General features: G+C 43.7%; 1 protein-coding gene across 5 annotated transcripts in view; it reads right to left on the bottom strand.

The window, feature by feature from the left end:
• Window positions 1–18,407, bottom strand: part of Vps13d (vacuolar protein sorting 13 homolog D) — a 223,463-nt gene that overhangs the window by 153,798 nt on the left and 51,258 nt on the right. For all 5 annotated transcript variants that reach the window (XM_085838693.1, XM_029475918.2, XM_029475920.2 and 2 more), the window contains exons 23-30: window positions 18,082–18,208; window positions 15,855–16,035; window positions 13,263–13,445; window positions 9,191–9,413; window positions 6,352–6,562; window positions 2,877–3,048; window positions 2,569–2,681; window positions 1,040–1,252 (exon numbers count right to left, since the gene is read on the bottom strand). In XM_085838693.1, the coding sequence (XP_085694819.1) occupies window positions 1,040–1,252; window positions 2,569–2,681; window positions 2,877–3,048; window positions 6,352–6,562; window positions 9,191–9,413; window positions 13,263–13,445; window positions 15,855–16,035; window positions 18,082–18,208 (1,423 nt within the window). The remainder of the gene's footprint in view (window positions 1–1,039; window positions 1,253–2,568; window positions 2,682–2,876; window positions 3,049–6,351; window positions 6,563–9,190; window positions 9,414–13,262; window positions 13,446–15,854; window positions 16,036–18,081; window positions 18,209–18,407) is intronic.

The following is an 18,407-nucleotide window of genomic DNA, read 5'->3' as shown; positions in this document are numbered from 1 at the left end:
TGGCAGTAGGTGCCTGGTCAAGTCAGGGACCAGCAGAAAGCTACTAGCATTGCCACTGTTGGGTATACAAGGACTAAAATGTCTCTTTTGCTAGGCTTCCTAAAGGCATATGCGACACCAAGACCTCTTTCCTTCAAAGGCTAACTTCTTAGCAGCACACTGAAATGCCAGCCATACAAGTACAAGAATAGCTACAAGTCATAAGAATCTCACACAAGCTATGACAACAGTAACAGCAGCAGCTTCTGGAGGTGCCAAGTGACTTGACAGAATGACTCAACTTTCACCCCTGCCCAAGGATTGAGGCATAGGTTTTTGTTTGAATTTTAGTTCATTCCATAAAAGAGAGTCAATCTCAAAGCTCAGAAGGATGATGCATTGCTATGAAGAGGAAGACTATCTTGGGGATAGGGTCTGTCTGATTCTAGACCTTCTTCCCTCTCTTCTCTGCCTCTCTGCCAGACAGGAATAAATAGCATTCAGGTCAAAACCACCCTTCTTTCATGCAGACCAAAAGGTTTTTTGGCTTGGGTTTTTTCCTTAAACTCACATAATTTTTTCCTTCCCCAAGCCACTTTACAAATTAAAGCTTACAAGGAGGTTGATTTTGAGGATCTGGCTTAATGCCAAACTCTTTTTTTTTTTTTAAGTTTTTCTTTTTCTTTTTTTTAAAGCAACAGAGACATCTTTTGGCGAATCCATAATACTGCAAGTGAGCAGAGGGTGTTAACAGAATGCTTGTGAGCCTATGACTGCCTATCTTTGTAGTTTCTCTTTGATGTTCTAAAGCCACAGGGACTTGGCCCACTGGCCATGAAAGGAAATATCACCATAAGGAAAGGCAGAGTTGGGGAGCCAAATGTGGGAGTAATCCCAGCACTGAGACAGTGGAGTCAGGAAGGAAACCCCGGGCTATACAGTAAACATCAAGCTACACTGGGCTACACAGTGAGACCTATCTGGAGGTGAGGAGTACAGCGTGGAGGACAACACAGACAGACAAAGGAAGGCAGAGCTGGCTGGCATCGGCCTCCACTACCTGAAATGCAGTTCAATCTGAATGGAGCCCTGGGTGGCGCTGCTGCTCTTGGAGGGCTGAAAGATACAGTTGAACACATTGGTCATGCCATGGCTGGGCTTCTGCCCAGAATAGCGGGTGTCAAATGCCATCATAGAATGGGAAACCAAGTTAATGGACTTGGTCTGGTTGGAAAAACTCTCATAGAGCAGCTTACATTTCTTAAAGTCAAATCTGAAAGGGAAGAAAGCAAAGGAGACATTAAACACAGTCATACCTTATGAAATGAAGTTCAGGTGAGGAACAAGATTGGCATCATCAGTGTACCAGAGTACCATTCAATCTGAGATCCTGAACTCACTGTTCACAGGGCACTCAAAATGCAGTCAGTGGCACTGTGCCTTAAACCTTTCCAATTGCAGAGAGGAGATTATATCCACAGGAATGCATGAGGAATAATAATATACCCAATCTATTATATCCTTAATGATTTACCACCCCATGTCCCATCCTAGGCTGACAAAGCCATATGTTAAATCATAATCCCCAGTGGATATCCAGGGTCTCTTTGACCTTCATCTGTGAAATTATAGCTTGCCTGTGGCTTCTCTCTCCAGAGTCAGCAGGCACATCTGTATAAGATCACTACAGCTCACTGGAAGCAACATCCTACTCTGCACTCAGGGAAGTGAGAAACTGACCCATCAACCGGAAGTGCATCCAGACCCACTGTCTTTTTTGGAAAAAGAGTAAGTTGCAAAGAGCGATTAGGAATTGCTCAGTACCATTATGAATCATTCCACATTGAAAAACTCAAGGTATAAATCAAGAGAGTAGCTGGCCCCCAAGAATGCAGGTTCACCAAGGCATGGCTCCCCTCAGCTGATCTGGGAGCAGGCCACACACAGGCTTTGAACAGAAAGTCATGATAAGTCAGAGTGCTTCAGACAGGCCTTACTAGCCTTGACACCCCATTTTCAAATGTGACCCAACTTTCCAGCCAGATAACCTTGGACTAGTAAAATAAGTAAATACATACATAAACCAACAACAGCAATCTATCTAGAAAACTAGAGCATTAGCTGCCCCACTTAGAGGACAAGGGAGAGCTTTCAGGGTAAAAATACAATGCATGCTTCAAAATCCCACTCTGTATTTCTACACCACAGATTTCAACTAGCCAGCACACATCCATAAAGGAAGCAGTTGCTATGTTGCTTCTAGAGGTTTCCAAGTAGGGAGCTCAGCCCAGAGCTGCCAATTTTCTAACAATTCTCATTCATATTCTCAGTCTGTCTATCTATATCTTGTCTGAATTCTCTCTGTTTTAAAACATTGACCCACGAGGCAGTCACCAGTGTCACTCTGCTCACAACTGTGTCAAAACTGTATAGATACAGGGCAAGGTGCCCCATTCCCCACTCCTTAACGCTAGTGGGACCATGTTCCAGCTCCAAGTGTACCAGAGCACTGAAGTGCTACCTACCTGAGGCTATTCCAGAGTTGTACATAGGGTGCATTGTTCTTACAAGAGTTAAGCAAAGCCTTACCTGGCTAGGGAGCCAGTGCCCTCTTTTCCTTTTGGATCCTTAAGCTCCAGACTCACGTTCACCATATCGATGAGGAAGCACATGCAAGTGTACACTTCTCCACTCAGCACAGTCTGTGAAAGGAAAATGCCGGTCAGCCCTGGAGTGATGGTGCCAACTTGAAAATGGCTCGAAGATAAAGAAATCTAGTCCACTGGCTGTCCCACCACTTCGCCCTTCTGCTCCCTGCATACTTGGAGAAATATCCACATAGGTGCCCATCAGCAGAGACTACAAGCTTGGAAGAACTTGCTGTCGGTCTCACTCACGTGAATCCTTGGATCCTGCAGATCATAAGGCCGCATGAAGTCTTCTATGGGTTCTCCCAGGTTGTTCTCTAGCAAGCCTCGGATCAGCTTGTATTTACACAGATCCAGGGAACAGTGCACAGAGGACAGACTGCCATGAACAGATATGTCTGCAACAGTGTGGCTTATTTCTCTATGAGAAAAAAGGAGGCCATGCTCACAAATAAGTCATTAACTTCCTTGGCACAGCACAGCCAAAGTAAGGATATATAATGTGGCTACCTACATTATCAACCAGTTAATCTCAAATTTCCAGTGGCACAAAATAGTCATGTATCTCTCAATGTGCAAGGTATTGTGACTGCCATACTTTAACTACAGAAAGGGTTTTAGGTCCCAAGTTTTAGGCCCCAAATGTGTACGGAGAAAAATCCTCAAATCTAATAAGCTGGGGATACAGCTCAGTAAAACTTGTCTAGCACACATGGGCCCAGGATTCTACCGTGAGCATGCCAAATAAGTATATACAAATATGTGTGTGTGTGTGTGTGCGTGTGTATATGTGTGTATATATATATATATATATATATATATATATATATATATATGTATATATATGTATGTATATATACATACAAATATAAGCATATAAATACAAATACATATAAGCTAATTGTTTTCTTTATTTTATATACATGGATGTTTTACATGCATGTGTATCTGTATACCACATGTGTGCAGTGCCTACAGAGGTCAAGAGGGATCATATGTATACAACTCCTGGATATGGAGTTATAGGTGGTTTGCAGCTAACATACAGGTGCTGGAAATTGAACCCAGATTCTCTCCAAGAGCAACCATTGCTCATAAGTGCTGAGCCTTGTCTCTAGCCACACTTTTTAGTTTTTGTTTTTTACTTCTTGAGACAATCTCACACTACAGCCCATACTGAACTGGAACTCACAGTAATCCCCCCCGCTTCCCCTCCTGAATATTGGGATCATAGGCATAACCACACCTACACCAGGCCTAACCAGTCTAGGAACAAGAAAAATCTCACAAGATTCAAATAGCTTAAACATTCCAGTTGGGGAAATTACAGTGACCAGATGCCCAGCTCTTATCTCCCAAAGTAGGTGGAAAAAGAGAAGCCTTTCCTCCTGTGCCCTCCAGGGGGCTGGATGGGAGAACAACACTCATTAGAAGAACACCTGACAGATTACTAGGAAGACCTGGAGTGAGACTGAAGATGCTCAGGGCTCCAGGACACGCATGCTCATGCTGGGACTAAAGAGCTCTCGGCCTCCCATGGCTGCAACAGGCATCCTGAGTCCTCCAGACACGATGCCTGAACACATGAACTCAAGGGCTGGGTTTAGAGTGGAAAATGTACATATCTATATTTAAAGAAAGGGAAGGAAGGAAGGAAGGAAGGAAGGAAGGAAGGAAGGAAGGAAGGAAGGAAGAGAGGGAGGGAGGGAAGGAGGGAGGGAGGGAGGGAGGGAGGTAAGGAGGGAGGGACGGAGGGAGGGAGGGAATAAAGACAGACAGACAGACCTGTTCTGGGGCTGGAATACAGCTCAATGGTAGGGTGTTTGCCTAGCATATACTGTGACTCTAGGTTTGACACTCTAACTGCCAAAAATAAATAAATTTGGCTTGCCTGCAAGGAAAAAAACCTATATCCAATAGTCTGTTTTATATTGTTTTGATTAATGATGTGGGAGGGGAAGGGGGATAAGATGCATGGATGCTGAGTGCAGGTATCCAAGGAGGCCAGAGGCATGGGGTCCTCTGAAGCTGGAATTACAGAAGGTTATAAGCCACCTGATACAGGTGCTAAGAACTAAACTCAGGGCCTTTCAAAAGCAGCACATGCTCTTAACCACTGAGCTCTCTCTCTCTAGTCCCAGACTAGAGTTTAAACAGAATAATAATAATGCAATCAACAAACCACAGCAGGGAAGCCTACCAAGTGGTGCACTCATGGATGGGGAGCAGACAGCACATCTGCTGGTGTACTCTCTCTAGGCTACAGAGCCTTGCTACCCCACATAGCACACAGGAAGTGGGAGAAGTTTACAGAAGTGGAGGACAAAAAAGGACATTTTTAAAAAATCATTGCTTGCAAAGAAAACCAAAAGTTCAGTTTCTAAATAAGACGTTCTTAGGACGGCCAAGCCAGGCTAGGCAAATAGAGCTCATGCCAAGCATTACTGGACAGCAGCCAGGGAGCTCTGGAATAACAGGTTCCAATGAGAGCAACACCCCAGTGAGCATCACTGTAGCAGTCATCCAAAGAGAAATGGAAAAGGGCATGGAACTGAGCTGCCCAAACCTGGAGACTGAGAAGTGGCTAGTAAGCCCCAGCCAGGTAATGAGGGTATTTTTCAAAGTGTCCCTATTGTAAGTATCTTTGTTTGGGATTTGTTTATAAACTTTCATTTGTGTGTGTGTGTGTGTGTGTGTGTGTGTGTGTGTGTGTGTGTGTGTGTGTGCATGTAGGTGCAGTTCTTCATGGTAGCCATAAGAGCCATTAGATTCTCCAGAGCTGGAGTTACAGATAGTTGTGAGCTGCCTAGCATGTATGATAGGAACAAAATGTGGGTCCCCTGGAAGAGCAGAAAGCTCTTTTAACCACTAAGCCATCTCCAGACTCAGCAAATCTCTATCATTGCTATCTAGCCACTTTCCATCTTTCACTGGAGTCAAAATGCAAAATGCTGCTTTCTCCCAAGCCAAAGAACCATAGTTAAAGATGTCATATACTGCAATCAGTGCTTCCAGTCCACATGCATGGGCTGGGAGTAAGTCTGACAAGCAGGAACACACCCTGGGCCACAGCCTTGCTAAATACACAACCAACCTTTAGCACTGAGCATGACTCTGCTGCTCTAGGAACATAAAGTTTCCCTGGCAGTTAGGGAACCAGTGAGAACAAAATCAATGATTGCTCTGAACTACAGACACAAGCTTCCTGCACATTAGGCTAACTGCAAGGTGAATTGGGCCAGGTCCCTTAGTCTTTCAGTGGGCTTCCTGGTGTGGTAGGGGCAAATTTGCACCTGGGCTGCTATGTAAAGTAAATGGACCCCAGGGGTCAGTGGTAGCAGTTCAGAGTCTATTGCACTTGGAACACTTACTCCAAATGTCCATCTTTTCTAGATACCTTGCTGGCCCCCTACCATTGAAATTCATGCTAATTTCCAACATTTTCCTCTTTGTCCCCAAGGCAGGGTTGTATCACCTTGCAACACAGTCCCTGAATCATACACTAACTTAAAGCTATCTACCCACCTGCCTGTGTCCCTCAACAACACTTAATCCCTGTGACATCAGTTTCTCTTCCATCACAGAAGCCCTTGCGAATAGCACATATGAAGGACTCAATTAATGTTCATTAAGTAAAGGAGTGTGCTTCTCCTGACTTACCTTACAGCACTTACTTCCCAGATGCTAAGATTCTACTTACATGATATTCACATAAAACACTCACTTGTCCAAATTCCTCTCCACCTGCAATTTCAGCCTACAAGGCTCAGTTAAGAGACTTCCTCCTGTCTGTCGCACAAAATAGGAAGGGAAGATCAAATCCCCACTACTGTTTTCTGAGGCTTTAGAGCCCTCTCTGGGGTGTCTCTCTGCCGCAAAGATGTCCATGTCCTGGAGATCCACAACAATGCAATCCAGCAGGCAGACATGGTCTTCTACAAGGACCAAGGGAAAAAGAAGTAAGGACAAAGTAGCAAGCAGAAAGGGCTGAGCCAGAGCAAACTTAAGGGCCAAAGTCAGTTCATTCTGTCTTTGAGAATCAGAACCAGCTCTGCACTGCTCAGAAGCCTGTCAAGCACCCTGACAATAGCCTCTAGAGACCACCATCACATAGTGTCATATCCACACATTCTCTGCCTACCCTCAACACCAAGCCATGTGTTTCTACTACCACTGACCAACCCAAACCACCTTCACCCTTGCCTATACCTCCACAAAGTATCTTCCAGTATACCTTCATAATTCACTATGGCCCTCATAAAGCCATTCTTTCCATAAAATACCTGGATGGCAAAGAGACAGACTGAAATGTTCTCTTCCTTGGAAACTTCAGTAGCTACATTTAATCAAAAACCCTGCAAAACTCCTTGAAAATGCCTGGGAGGCACTACATAAGACCACAGCCTGCTTTTCTGACCTCATCTAAGCCATTTTCCCATTAGATCTCCAAACCCCGGGCATCTTCCAAAAGGCCACACTCTTTGCTTCTTTGGCACCCTCATCAGTACCATCACCTTCCCACCTCTATCGGGTCCTCAATTTTCTTCTCTTTCCCATAACATATACTATAATCTACCAATATTTATGCTCCTCTAATATCTATTATCTTAAACTATATCAAATATCTAGACGTCTAGTATCTTTCTCCTGTAAGCACCATACTGGGAGGAAGCATACCTGAGAGGATGCTAATGTACTGGGGACAGTATTTAAACACCTAACCTTAAGCAGGGGCTTAATAAAGAGTTCTTGAATGGACAGTTGCACTAACAAATATGTAAAATTTATCAGAGCTGGGCTGATCTGTGAGAGAGGTACAGAATGGCAATGTCATGGCCTCAGAGAGACCTCAGGGAGCAGCTGTGGAAGTGGGGACAGTGTGAAAACCACCGCCTTCATCCAAGACCAAGTACCACACTGATATGCGAATTTTATTTTAAAAACATCAGCTGGATAGGAGAAATGATGCTGAAGGAGATAGCTTCCTGTAAGATACTCCAAATCTCTTTGTGTATGTTTGCACATGTTCACATGTGTGTACATCTGTATGCCGTACCCACGCACATTCACTTGTATGTGGAGGTCAGAGGTCAATGACCTGTGTCATCTGCTTTAATTGTTCTATACCTTATTTTTTGAGCAAGGTCTCTCACTCGACCTGGAGCTTGCCTATTCAGCTAGACTAGGTGGCCAGCAAGCCCCATGGACCCCTAAGTCTCCCTTCACAGTGCTGCTATTGCAGGCATGTGCCACTTTACCCAGTTTTGTTGTTGTTATTAACATGGGTGCTAAGATTAAACTTCAGTCCTCATTCTTTTGTGCCAGTACTTTACTGACTGGGCCATCTCTCTAGCCCCTCTAAATCTCTTCTTACATAAATCTACCTATATGTATGTCAGTCTGGCTGCATGCACTGTCTTAACCACTTGCAGACTGGCTCATGGCACCCCTCCAAGTACCACAGCACCTATGAGAGCTTAGAAAAAGAGTCACCTCAGTCAACTGTGCTCTTCCAAAACTCACTGTCCAGCTCTACCACTTGCCAGCCACATGACAAACCAAATTATATCATCTGTCTCAACCTCTGCCCCTCTCTCTGTGAGGGAAGATAAATCTTAAGCAGAATGACACAAGGGTAAGTCCATACAAACATGGCATCAGGTTCATTGGTGTATTCAAGAAAATGTCACAATTATGAACAAAAGTATCTTTCATGAGCATGGCCATTCGTCTCTTTGCTTGCACCTCTAGTGCTGTGAGGTCCTACAGGAAGTCTACCAACCCCTGGGCAGATCTAGCAGAAGCAGCTGCCATTCTTCATTGCCCATAGTGCATCAGCAGTGAGCTCATCCCTGCCTCCTTCCCAACCCAGGTCCTCACGTTCTAATACAGCATCCACTATGACATGTTAAAAACTCCAGAGCCCAGATTACGCCAAGGTTCAGACTGATTTCCTACACATTAGGACAGGCTTAGAATGACTGTTTCTTACATTCACAAGAAGGGCACAGGCACAATCCCAACCCTTGAAAGGCAGAGGCAAGATAAGACGTCAAGACAGCCTAGGCTACATACAGAGCCATGTCCCAAAAAGCCCAAAGAGAAAAAAGAAATCCAAAACAAGAGTATTCGTAGCAGGACCATTCAGACCTCTCAGAGTAATTTTGTAGTTCTCTGTGCTTACTCCCTACACCTAACTGACACTAAGTTTAGTGTCTTGTTTTGGAGAACTTAGCAGTGCCCTATAAGGATCTGGATAACAGCTCATGACATCACATGAATAGCTGGGCTATCACCATCTACTGGGGACCATCTGGACCCATGAGTCCAACAGACAACTGAAAACCTTTTTATTTCTATTGCATTTATTGCACCTTCTAATTCAATCTACTTTTGAAGTTACAGAAGACTAAACCTGCCTAAGACACTCATGTCCCCAAAGCAGCAGGAGGTCTGATCTTCACACAGATGCTATCTCCTGTCAGCCTCCACAGTGTCAGTGCATTCCCAGAGCTCCCTGAAAGGGCTTCAGGACAGTCCTCAGCTCTTTTCTCTTCTCTTACCTGGACTGCTGGAACTCTGGCTAACAGGTGGCACAGCCTGCTGCCCACGCTGCTTGATGGAGGCACTGGGTACAAAGTCACTCTTCAGGCTGCCAAGTCCTACTCCTGCAGGAGGCATCATGAACAGCCCCTGCACCTGGGGTCCCTTGGGGTCCTCTGTGCTTGTCATCTTCCTCATACTGTGCTTCGGTGTACCTGTTGGAGAAGCTGAAGGCACAGATTCCTAGGAGGAACAAAAGAAAACTAGAATGCAGAGATGAGGAGGTAATAATACTTTCAACTAGCTCAGAAATTATATCCTAGTCCCTAGGTTCTCAAAGACCCTAGAAACAAGAAAGCGAGGGCCATGACACTTACCACCACACACAATTATCTGCAAAAATGTTACCAAAGATTCCATACCTGCTGAGAACTACAGCAACATCGTAAGAAGACTGTCTTTGGCTAAAGAACAAATTCCAATTTCTGTCAGAGTCAACCAAAGGAAATCTCCCAGCCATATAATATATTTACTGCTTTGGGGGGGAAGGAGGGCTTACTGTAATTAACAAAAAAAAAATGTATCTAGGGGACTACAGATGTGCCCCAGGTATTAGAATGCTTCCCTAGCTTGCAAGACGCCCTGGGTCCAATGGACAAATAAACTGGATGCTGTGGCATACGCCTGTAATCCCAAGTGGAAGTGGAAGGATCAGAGGCTCAAGACTATCCTCAATTATACATCAAGTTCAAAGCCAGTCTGGATTATAAACAAAAAGTATCTAATGGTAAAATGACTGCAATAAAATTAGGACCCAAGAAGACATTTGTGCTTTCTAATGTCCCCAAATGCATTTACATTTCCCATCTCAGTAACCATAGAAATGAAACAAAAGGCAAACAAAGGAGGCTAGCCACCCATGTCAGATTTCTGCTCATACAGAGTAAAGCCAACCTTGGGTTCTCTTGAAAAGAACGGCCTCTTTCTTGCTGAGTGCTTTAGCTGATTGCAAGTGGAAAAGTTGATTCCAGAGTCAACTAGTCATTGGCGTTTTCAACTTCCCTGGGTCTGCATGACCCCTCAGAGCCCTGTCTGTGTGTGGCTTCTGCATGGTGAGACAGCCCCTTCTCACCCATCACAGGTACCATCCCTAGGAGTATGAAAAGCATGGCTCTCTGGGGCTGCAGCAAAGCTGACTCCTCAGCTTTGAGAAAGTTGAAAAGCCACAGCCTCTGCTTTCTGAGCAGTAATCAAAACTATCAGTACTGCAAACTCCCTGCATTTGTCTAAGGAGCATTACTAGGTAAATGCTATCATTTAAATGTTTCCGCAGTAAAAGTGCCTCAGTACTGTATACTTAAACTCCAGAGAGTTTGTTACTCTTTTATTTGACTTACATCTACATCCTCTCTGCAGTTAGTTTAAATAAATCAATAGCTTGAGGAGATCAACCCCAAGCTTTTGAATGACTCTGACTTAGAAATTATGGTTTAAGCAAAAGCTATGGTTGAGAAAAAGAAAAGACAAACATATGCCAGAATCCAAACATGTCCTCAGTAAAACAGGTTTTAGAGGAAACTGTCCCACATGTAGGAGTCATAAATCCTTGGGGCAGAGGGCACCAGTGCTCCAGGGATCTACATGTGCCAAGTCAGGAGTATTTGCTGTTCTTGGGCCACTGGACATTGCATTAGACACACCCCACATGGGCAAGAACATCAACAGACAATTATAAATGCAGAGCATAAGAGAAAAGTATCAACTCAGAAACCATTCATCAGCACTGAGGTCAGATGAGCTGAACTGCATGCTAAGTACACCAGATCACAGGGATCTAGACAAAAGACACATGCCACATAGCCTTATGGAATTCCACTGAACAACCCAAGAGTCTGTAACACAGCAGCTTTCCTGGGATTTCTAAATATAAAATGAGGTCATTCAAGAAGAACTAGCCAGGATCAAAAAGACTTTTAATACAGGCAGGAAGTAACTCCCCTAAAGCAGCCACACAAAAAGTAATAAAGCAGGCTTTGCATACAGCAAAGCATTTCAAACGGTCAGCATTTGGGGCTTCATTTGTTTTGTTTTAAGTGCATGAATGTGAACTGACTACTGAATCCCATAAAGATGTTTTGTTTTATTCAGAATAACAGAGAGAGAGAGAGAGAGAGAACACACATATACCTTGAAGAAAAGGCAATCTTTGTAGGTACTGCCACCTAAAATCAAATCCTCAAAAACAAAGACAAGAAAAATTTTGTCATTAAAATCTGTGCTGTGATTTGGCTTAACAAAAACTGGAATCTTTTTGTAAAAATGTCTTGCAGTAGTTTGGCAATTCTTCATCCACAGCTAACTTTAGAGCACACTTGTCAGCCCTTATACAGACACACATGGCACAGAAATGAGCTCATTCCCTTTCCTGGGAGGGGAGAGAAACAAAACACTGCTGCAGAACTAGATTACCATTTCTGACTACAGTTTACCTCCTGTCTCACACTTAGTGTGATCTCAAAATAAAGATCTATTACTGACACATTCCAAAGAACTCACTGTCAATTCCCATCACACTCTCTACACCTCCAGAAAGGGAGAGGGGCCAGAGACAAACTGCAATCATAAGTGCTATGGAGTTCCTCAATAAAGCATGCACACTGGACTCACAGTTGCCCAGTGTGCACGAGTGTACACAAGAGAAGGTAGAACTCTAATGCATGCAAAAGAGGTCCCACTGCCCCTGACCCTGGGACATCCTTGTTCTTCTCTTCCAGCTCTGTAATGAGCTAGTGAACCTGCTTCCCCTGAGTTCAACAGGTTTTTATAGCGACTTACTGGATCTGAGGGAGGGGAATGTGTGAACCCCTAAGCTGTTGCTGGTTATTCAGAAACGAGAGACACCTGGACCTGTGGCTGGTGTCCAAAGTAGGCCCAAGCTACCTAACCGCAGGTAGTTATACCACTTGGAGCATGCCCAGCAGGTTACTACAGTTAGAAAATGATGTAGGGAAGGCCCTACATAGCTAGTGCCAGAAGTGCTATGAAGAAACAGAGACTTTAGCACCAATGACTGACAATGGGTGTTCAACAATGATCGGCTCTTTACTACTATCTTCATTGTTCTGATGAGCTTACAATCAAGTTTGATCTCAACTCCTCAAGACTTATCTCTTTTCCTAGCAGGGCAACAAACAGGCACCGCAGGTGGGGATTCCAGGAAGTCCTATAGCCACACACAAATGATGAGTTTGTACTGAATAAAAGAGTACATGAAGGCTGGAGACTAGCAAGGAGTGGGGAGAGCATGCCCTGAGAATGATGGCATCTCTGCTATTTAGAAATGCCACTCAGCCTCCTACAAGGCAGACGCCAGTGCCTAGGAGTGCCTCCAAGCTCAGCTCTAGAGTTCTCTGGCTGCTCATGCTCAGAGTCCTAGCCTTCCCAAATACAGAGTGAAAATGCTGGTAAACCTCCCGCTGACCCTGAACACCTCCAAACATGGTAAGAAACAAATGCCCAGGTTATTTTAAAATGCAGAGTAGGGCATGATCTAACATTTGACCACTAAGATATTCAGTGTCTGCAGATAAAAACAGGACCAAATCATGAAAACAGCTCATCTAGAAAGGAATGCCTTTTTAAAAAAATTTACTATTACAGAGTAAGTACATGATGTGTGTGTGTGAATAGGAGTACACGTGAGTATCTGAAAGTAATTTTGGGGGTCCGTTCTCTCCTTCTACTATAGTTCCAGGGACTGAACTCGATGGTCAAGCTTGGTGGCAAGTCTTTTTACCCACTGAGTGATCTCACCAGCCCAGAAATACTTTTATACATGTAGATCACTGTGACAGAGGGAAGGCTGGTCCCACTGGGATGTTGGCTCAAACAATTCATTACAGTTAATGAGGATTACAACTTAACACTATTTCAGTTGAAAGGGTTATTGAAATGTCAATAAAAATCCTAAAGAAATCTCCCAGCCACAGGGCCTCAGAAGTACCAAAAGTCCCCGTGCGCGGTAGACTAGGGATTTTTCGTTCATATTCAAATGAGAATTAAACTGAACAGACACAGACACTGATGGCTCACCTTATCCTGTAAGGAGAAAGTCCCAGGAAAACCAGCAAAGAGAAATTTGTTCTTCACTTTCAACTTGCCCAGATTTGCTACTATCAGATTATTTGATCTGGAACTTTCTGGGATGAGAAGCACAGGGGCACCGGCCTCGATATCCAAAAGAATCCGCGAGCAGCGCTGGGCCTGGTCCCTCACCTGGTAAGAAAGAAAAGTATCTGGAGGTTCAGTTAATTCTCCAATTTTATAACTGGCCCTGCAGAGTCCAAAAAACTTCCATAAATGTACATAGCAATTAAAGAATGTGAGAGTTTATTTGTGCCACCAAAGTAAATTAGAATCAGAAACAAACTGATAATGCAAAGTCTTCAAATATTTGGAAATTAAATTTCATATTTCTAAGTAACTACAGATTAGAGAATAAATCATAAAAGAAATTAGAAAATAATTTTACACACGTAAACCAAGGTAACAAGTACTCTTATTATCTCAGCAGTCTTACCAGGCCTAAGCTGCTTTTTCCTTTTTTACTTTCTGGTTCGTTGGTTAAATTGGGGTTTTTTTGTTTTGTTATTTCAAGACAGGCCTCTGTGTGGCCCTCGTTGTCCTAGAACTTGCTCTGTAAACCAGGCTGACCTGCATTTATTTTATGCATATGTGTTTTTTCCTAAATATACATATGTGCACTATATGAGTACCTCGTGTCTGGGAAGGAAAAGAGGGCATCAGATTCCCTGGAAATGGAGTTACAGACAGTAGTGAGCCACCATATGGGTGCTGGGAACCAAAACTGGGTGCTCTGCAAGAGCAGCCAATGCTCTTAGTCACTGAGCTATCTATGCTACTTTTTGAAGAGAAAAATGCAACTTTTCAGTACAAAGAGATTTTTGGGGGTGGGAGAGCATTATAAGGATCTAATCTAGTGCTGTTGGTGAGCTACACCCACAAAAAGACTCTTTAAACTCTTTAATTTATTTAATATGTGTGTGCGGTATGTGTGTCACACGTGCAGAGGTCAAAGGCCAACTCTGTGGAGTTGGTTCTCTCCTTTCACCTTTAATCGGATTCTATGGATCAAACTCAGGACGTCAGGCCTTTATGCACATGCTTTTAAATGCTGAGCCAACACTTTATATGCCCACCCACACTATCTCGCCGAATATCATCATAGCTTGTTTTCTTGTTACTATCATCCCACTAACATACACTGGGAGTGTCATTTTCTTGCAGAATGTAGCCACTGGTGGGTTGCCCATGCTCTAGTATAATCCCGACAACCATGTTTACATGAGCAGCTAAGTGGGCTCAATGGATTATTCAAAACAAAAGAGGAAATTGAGAGGGTGACTGAAGAGCTTGAGGGGAGAAGTAGGGGTATTAATGATAAAAATACATTGCATACATGTACAAAATTCTCAAAGGAAATAAATATTTTTTTAAAATAACTTTTACAACAGGAAGAATATCTAGGCAACATCACACAGGCCTATAATTCCAATGGTTGAACTACGGCAGTTGGATTACACATCTAAGGCCAGCTTAATTGACAGGAGTGAGTAAAATTCAGCCTGGCTTACACAGTAAGACAATGCCTCACAAAACAAGGTCTGATAGGAAAGGGGCCAGCAGTGTAAGGCCTGGAGTCTATGACCAGCAACAAAGAGGGGGGAAGTGATCAAGGCATTAGGGATGCGACATATACCCATTCACATAACCAAATATCATAAACAATATTTAAAGTTCTATTGATCAGGACTCTGAAAGTAGCTTAATCTTTACAGTATTAGCTATGTAAGCATGAGGATATGAATTTGGATCTCTAGAACCTACATGTGTTGATCAGATTTCATTGTAAACTTGATACTGTCTAGAAGCACAGAGTCTCAGTGAGGGAATCTTTACACTGGGTGAGCCTGTGGGGATGTATGGGGAGGCGGGGTAGGGGACATCTAAACTGATGTGGGAGGACTCCACCCAGTATTACCTAGGCAGAGGACCTGGAGCTATAAAAGAATGGAGAAATTGAGGTGAGTGAGCAAGCAAGTGAGCATGCATGCATACATTCGTTCATTTCTCTCTGCTCTGGACTACAATGGAATGTGACCAGGAACAAAAGGCTCCAGCTGCAGTGACTTCCCCCGCTATGATGGATCGTAACCTGGAATTATGTGTCAATAAACCCTTTCTTCCCTAAGTCACTTGTCCCAGGGTACTTTATCAGAGCAACAGAATTGAAACTAGAACACCATGTAACAGAAACCTTGAGGGACCCTCTCCACCCATTCAGTAATTAAGATACCCAATGCCAACCTCTGATCCCACCTGCCCATATAAAGCAAGCACGCACACACATACACACACCCCTCACATTCCTTTATTTTACTGTTATTCCTTAGATGCCTGCTTGCTTTCTAACTAGAGACAGAAAGGGTGTGGATCTGGATGGGAGGCCACAGGAGAGGAACTGAGACAAGCTGGGAAAGGGGAATCCATAATCAGAATATATTATAAGAATAAAACCTATTTTCAATAAAAAGAGAACTTTTTTTTTTTTAAAGTTCCATAGATCAAATTGGAAAGGCAACCTGGAGGCATGATGCTACCCACCGTCTGACCCTCGATAGCAGCTCGCTGGCGCCCTAAGACATCTTGCAGCTGAGTGAAGTGTTGAATGAAGGCCACCACCTCGGCCTGAAAGCGCTGCGTGTGCACATACTGCACTGAGGCCATCTGGAGGCTCACGCGAATGTCATGCTCTCTCTGAAGCAGAGGGTCTGGCTGTCCATATCTGGAAATTGGGACAAATAAAGGACTCAGACAGCAGAAAGATTGGAGTATTAAAAGAAAACTAAGGTTGATTTAAGGGCTTCCCCTCCAAAAAGCTTTAGCTATTAAAATAGAGAGCCCCAAAAGCAAGCCTGTTAATAATTTTTCATACTGTGTTAAGGACATTAAACAAAAGTGTGGTATGGCAAACAAGGCAACCAAGAGTGGGTAACACTGAACATAAAACTCACATTTCCAGAACAAACCTAAACTGGTCTTGCACAGCACCTCCGTTCCTGCCTTAAGCACTGCAGTTGTTCCTGGCAGAGGCTGTGACAATATGGGTTTGGGAAGTAATTTTAAAAGCCCTGGAGAAATGGAGGCAGCAGAACGACTGCTTCTGGGGAAAGGGGGCTTCTAAAAACAGAGAGGGGTTTTCACTGCCTTTTTGTCAGTGAAATGTAGACTGTAATGTCAAGTGTGATTTAAAGATGAACAGTGACTTTTACAGTCACTTGGGATCTAATGGGCCAAGATGCCATGGTAAGTGGGGGGTGGGGGGTGGGGGGGAATTCATATTTACTAAGGAATGTACTCTTGTGCCAAGCAGAAAATTAAGAGTTCACATTGTCTCATCTATTGTAGACTCATGTCATTGTGATATATAAAATAAACCAGTCAATCTAAGCCTGAAAGCTAATTCTCCGGAGAGAACAGTGAGGAGTTCTGAGACCTGGTGGAGAGGGAGGCAAGGGAAACTGGACCCAGAGTTTTATACATGCTAGCAAGCGGGCTACTGCTAAGCTACATCCTCTGCCCACAGACGGTTTTTCTGGAACCACTTTTCTCAGCACTAATAGAACACTGAAAGTGAGGTGGGAACCTTATATAAGAATATGCATTCTCTAATACCTCAAGAAAGCTGAACACCTCATGCAGGAAACCATTCTTTAAAATAAACAGGCCCTAAAGATACCCTCTAAAACCCAACAAGGAACATGATATAAGTCATATTTATTAGCAAAACCAGCACCCTCTTATTACTCAGCGTGAGTAGTGCTCTCAGACTAAAATCATGCCAGGACACTCAGTGCTGTGTGGAAGCTTGGAGATTGCTCAACTCAGGCCCCCATTACTGACATAGGAAAAGTGGCACACAGAGATTAAGGGACTTGCTTTGGGTCATACAGCAAGTTGGATGGAGCTGACAGGGTCTAGGCCTTCTGATAACTGGGATTATGTCAATCCTATTCCATACTCATATGGCACTAAATAATCTCCAACACAAATCTTCTTTATTAAAATTCTATATAAATCAGGAGTCCTCACAAGCTACATCTTTTGAATTTTACTTTAAAAAGTAAATTTTTTTCCATTGATTAATCAATAAGAATTTTAAACAGTAAGCTGGTAAAACAATTCAGTGGATAAAAGCACTTTCCGTCAAGCTTCAAGACCTGGGTTCAATCCCCAGATCCCACATGACATAAGCAGAGAACCAACCCTGCAAGTTGTCCACTGTGGAAGACACAGAGGTACAAATGTAAAACAATGTTGATAAAGAACTTCAAACAGAAGCGATCCTGACACACAGCTAGAGCAGAGGTGTGTGCTCTACAGCAGTGATGAGGACACACAGCTAGAGCAGAGGTGTGTGCTCTACAGCAGTGATGAGGACACACAGCTAGAGCAGAGGTGTGTGCTCTACAGCAGTGATGAGGACACACAGCTAGAGCAGAGGTGCGTGCTCTACAGCAGTGATGAGGACACACAGCTAGAGCAGAGGTGTGTGCTCTACAGCAGTGATGAGGACACACAGCTAGAGCAGAAGTGCGTGCTCTACAGCAGTGATGAGGACACACAGCTAGAGCAGAGGTGCGTGCTCTAGAGCAGTGATGAGGACACACAGCTAGAGCAGAGGTGTGTGCTCTACAGCAGTGATGAGGACACACAGCTAGAGCAGAAGTGCGTGCTCTACAGCAGTGATGAGGACACACAGCTAGAGCAGAGGTGTGTGCTCTACAGCAGTGATGAGGACACACAGCTAGAGCAGAGGTGCGTGCTTTACTTGAAAGTCTGGAAGATGAGAGCTTCCTCTCCACTTGTGGTGAAGCGTTCTCTGTAGAAGTCTCCATGTGGCGTAAGGTCACTCAGAGACAGGCTCCCGATGCTTCCCTGCAAGGCCAGGTCTCCTTCTATATGTGTCAAAATCAGAACATGTTATTATGGACCTTTTCTGAAATCACTTAATGCATCTGAATTAAAATGATATGCACATGCCTCCAACTTCCATCTTTTTTTTTTTAAATCAAAATAAGTGTCAGAAGTAAATTTTCAGATGCCAAGACACCAGGAAAACATTTCATATGCTATTTCTAAGGGTTCAATAACAAA

The sequence above is a fragment of the Mus caroli genome, unplaced genomic scaffold (assembly GCF_978045245.1).
Source record: "Mus caroli unplaced genomic scaffold, Mus_caroli_1 scaffold_6, whole genome shotgun sequence".
Taxonomy (NCBI): domain Eukaryota; kingdom Metazoa; phylum Chordata; class Mammalia; order Rodentia; family Muridae; genus Mus; species Mus caroli.
The sequence above is the reverse complement of the archived record's forward strand: the minus strand, read 5'-3'. Positions and strand labels throughout refer to the sequence as shown.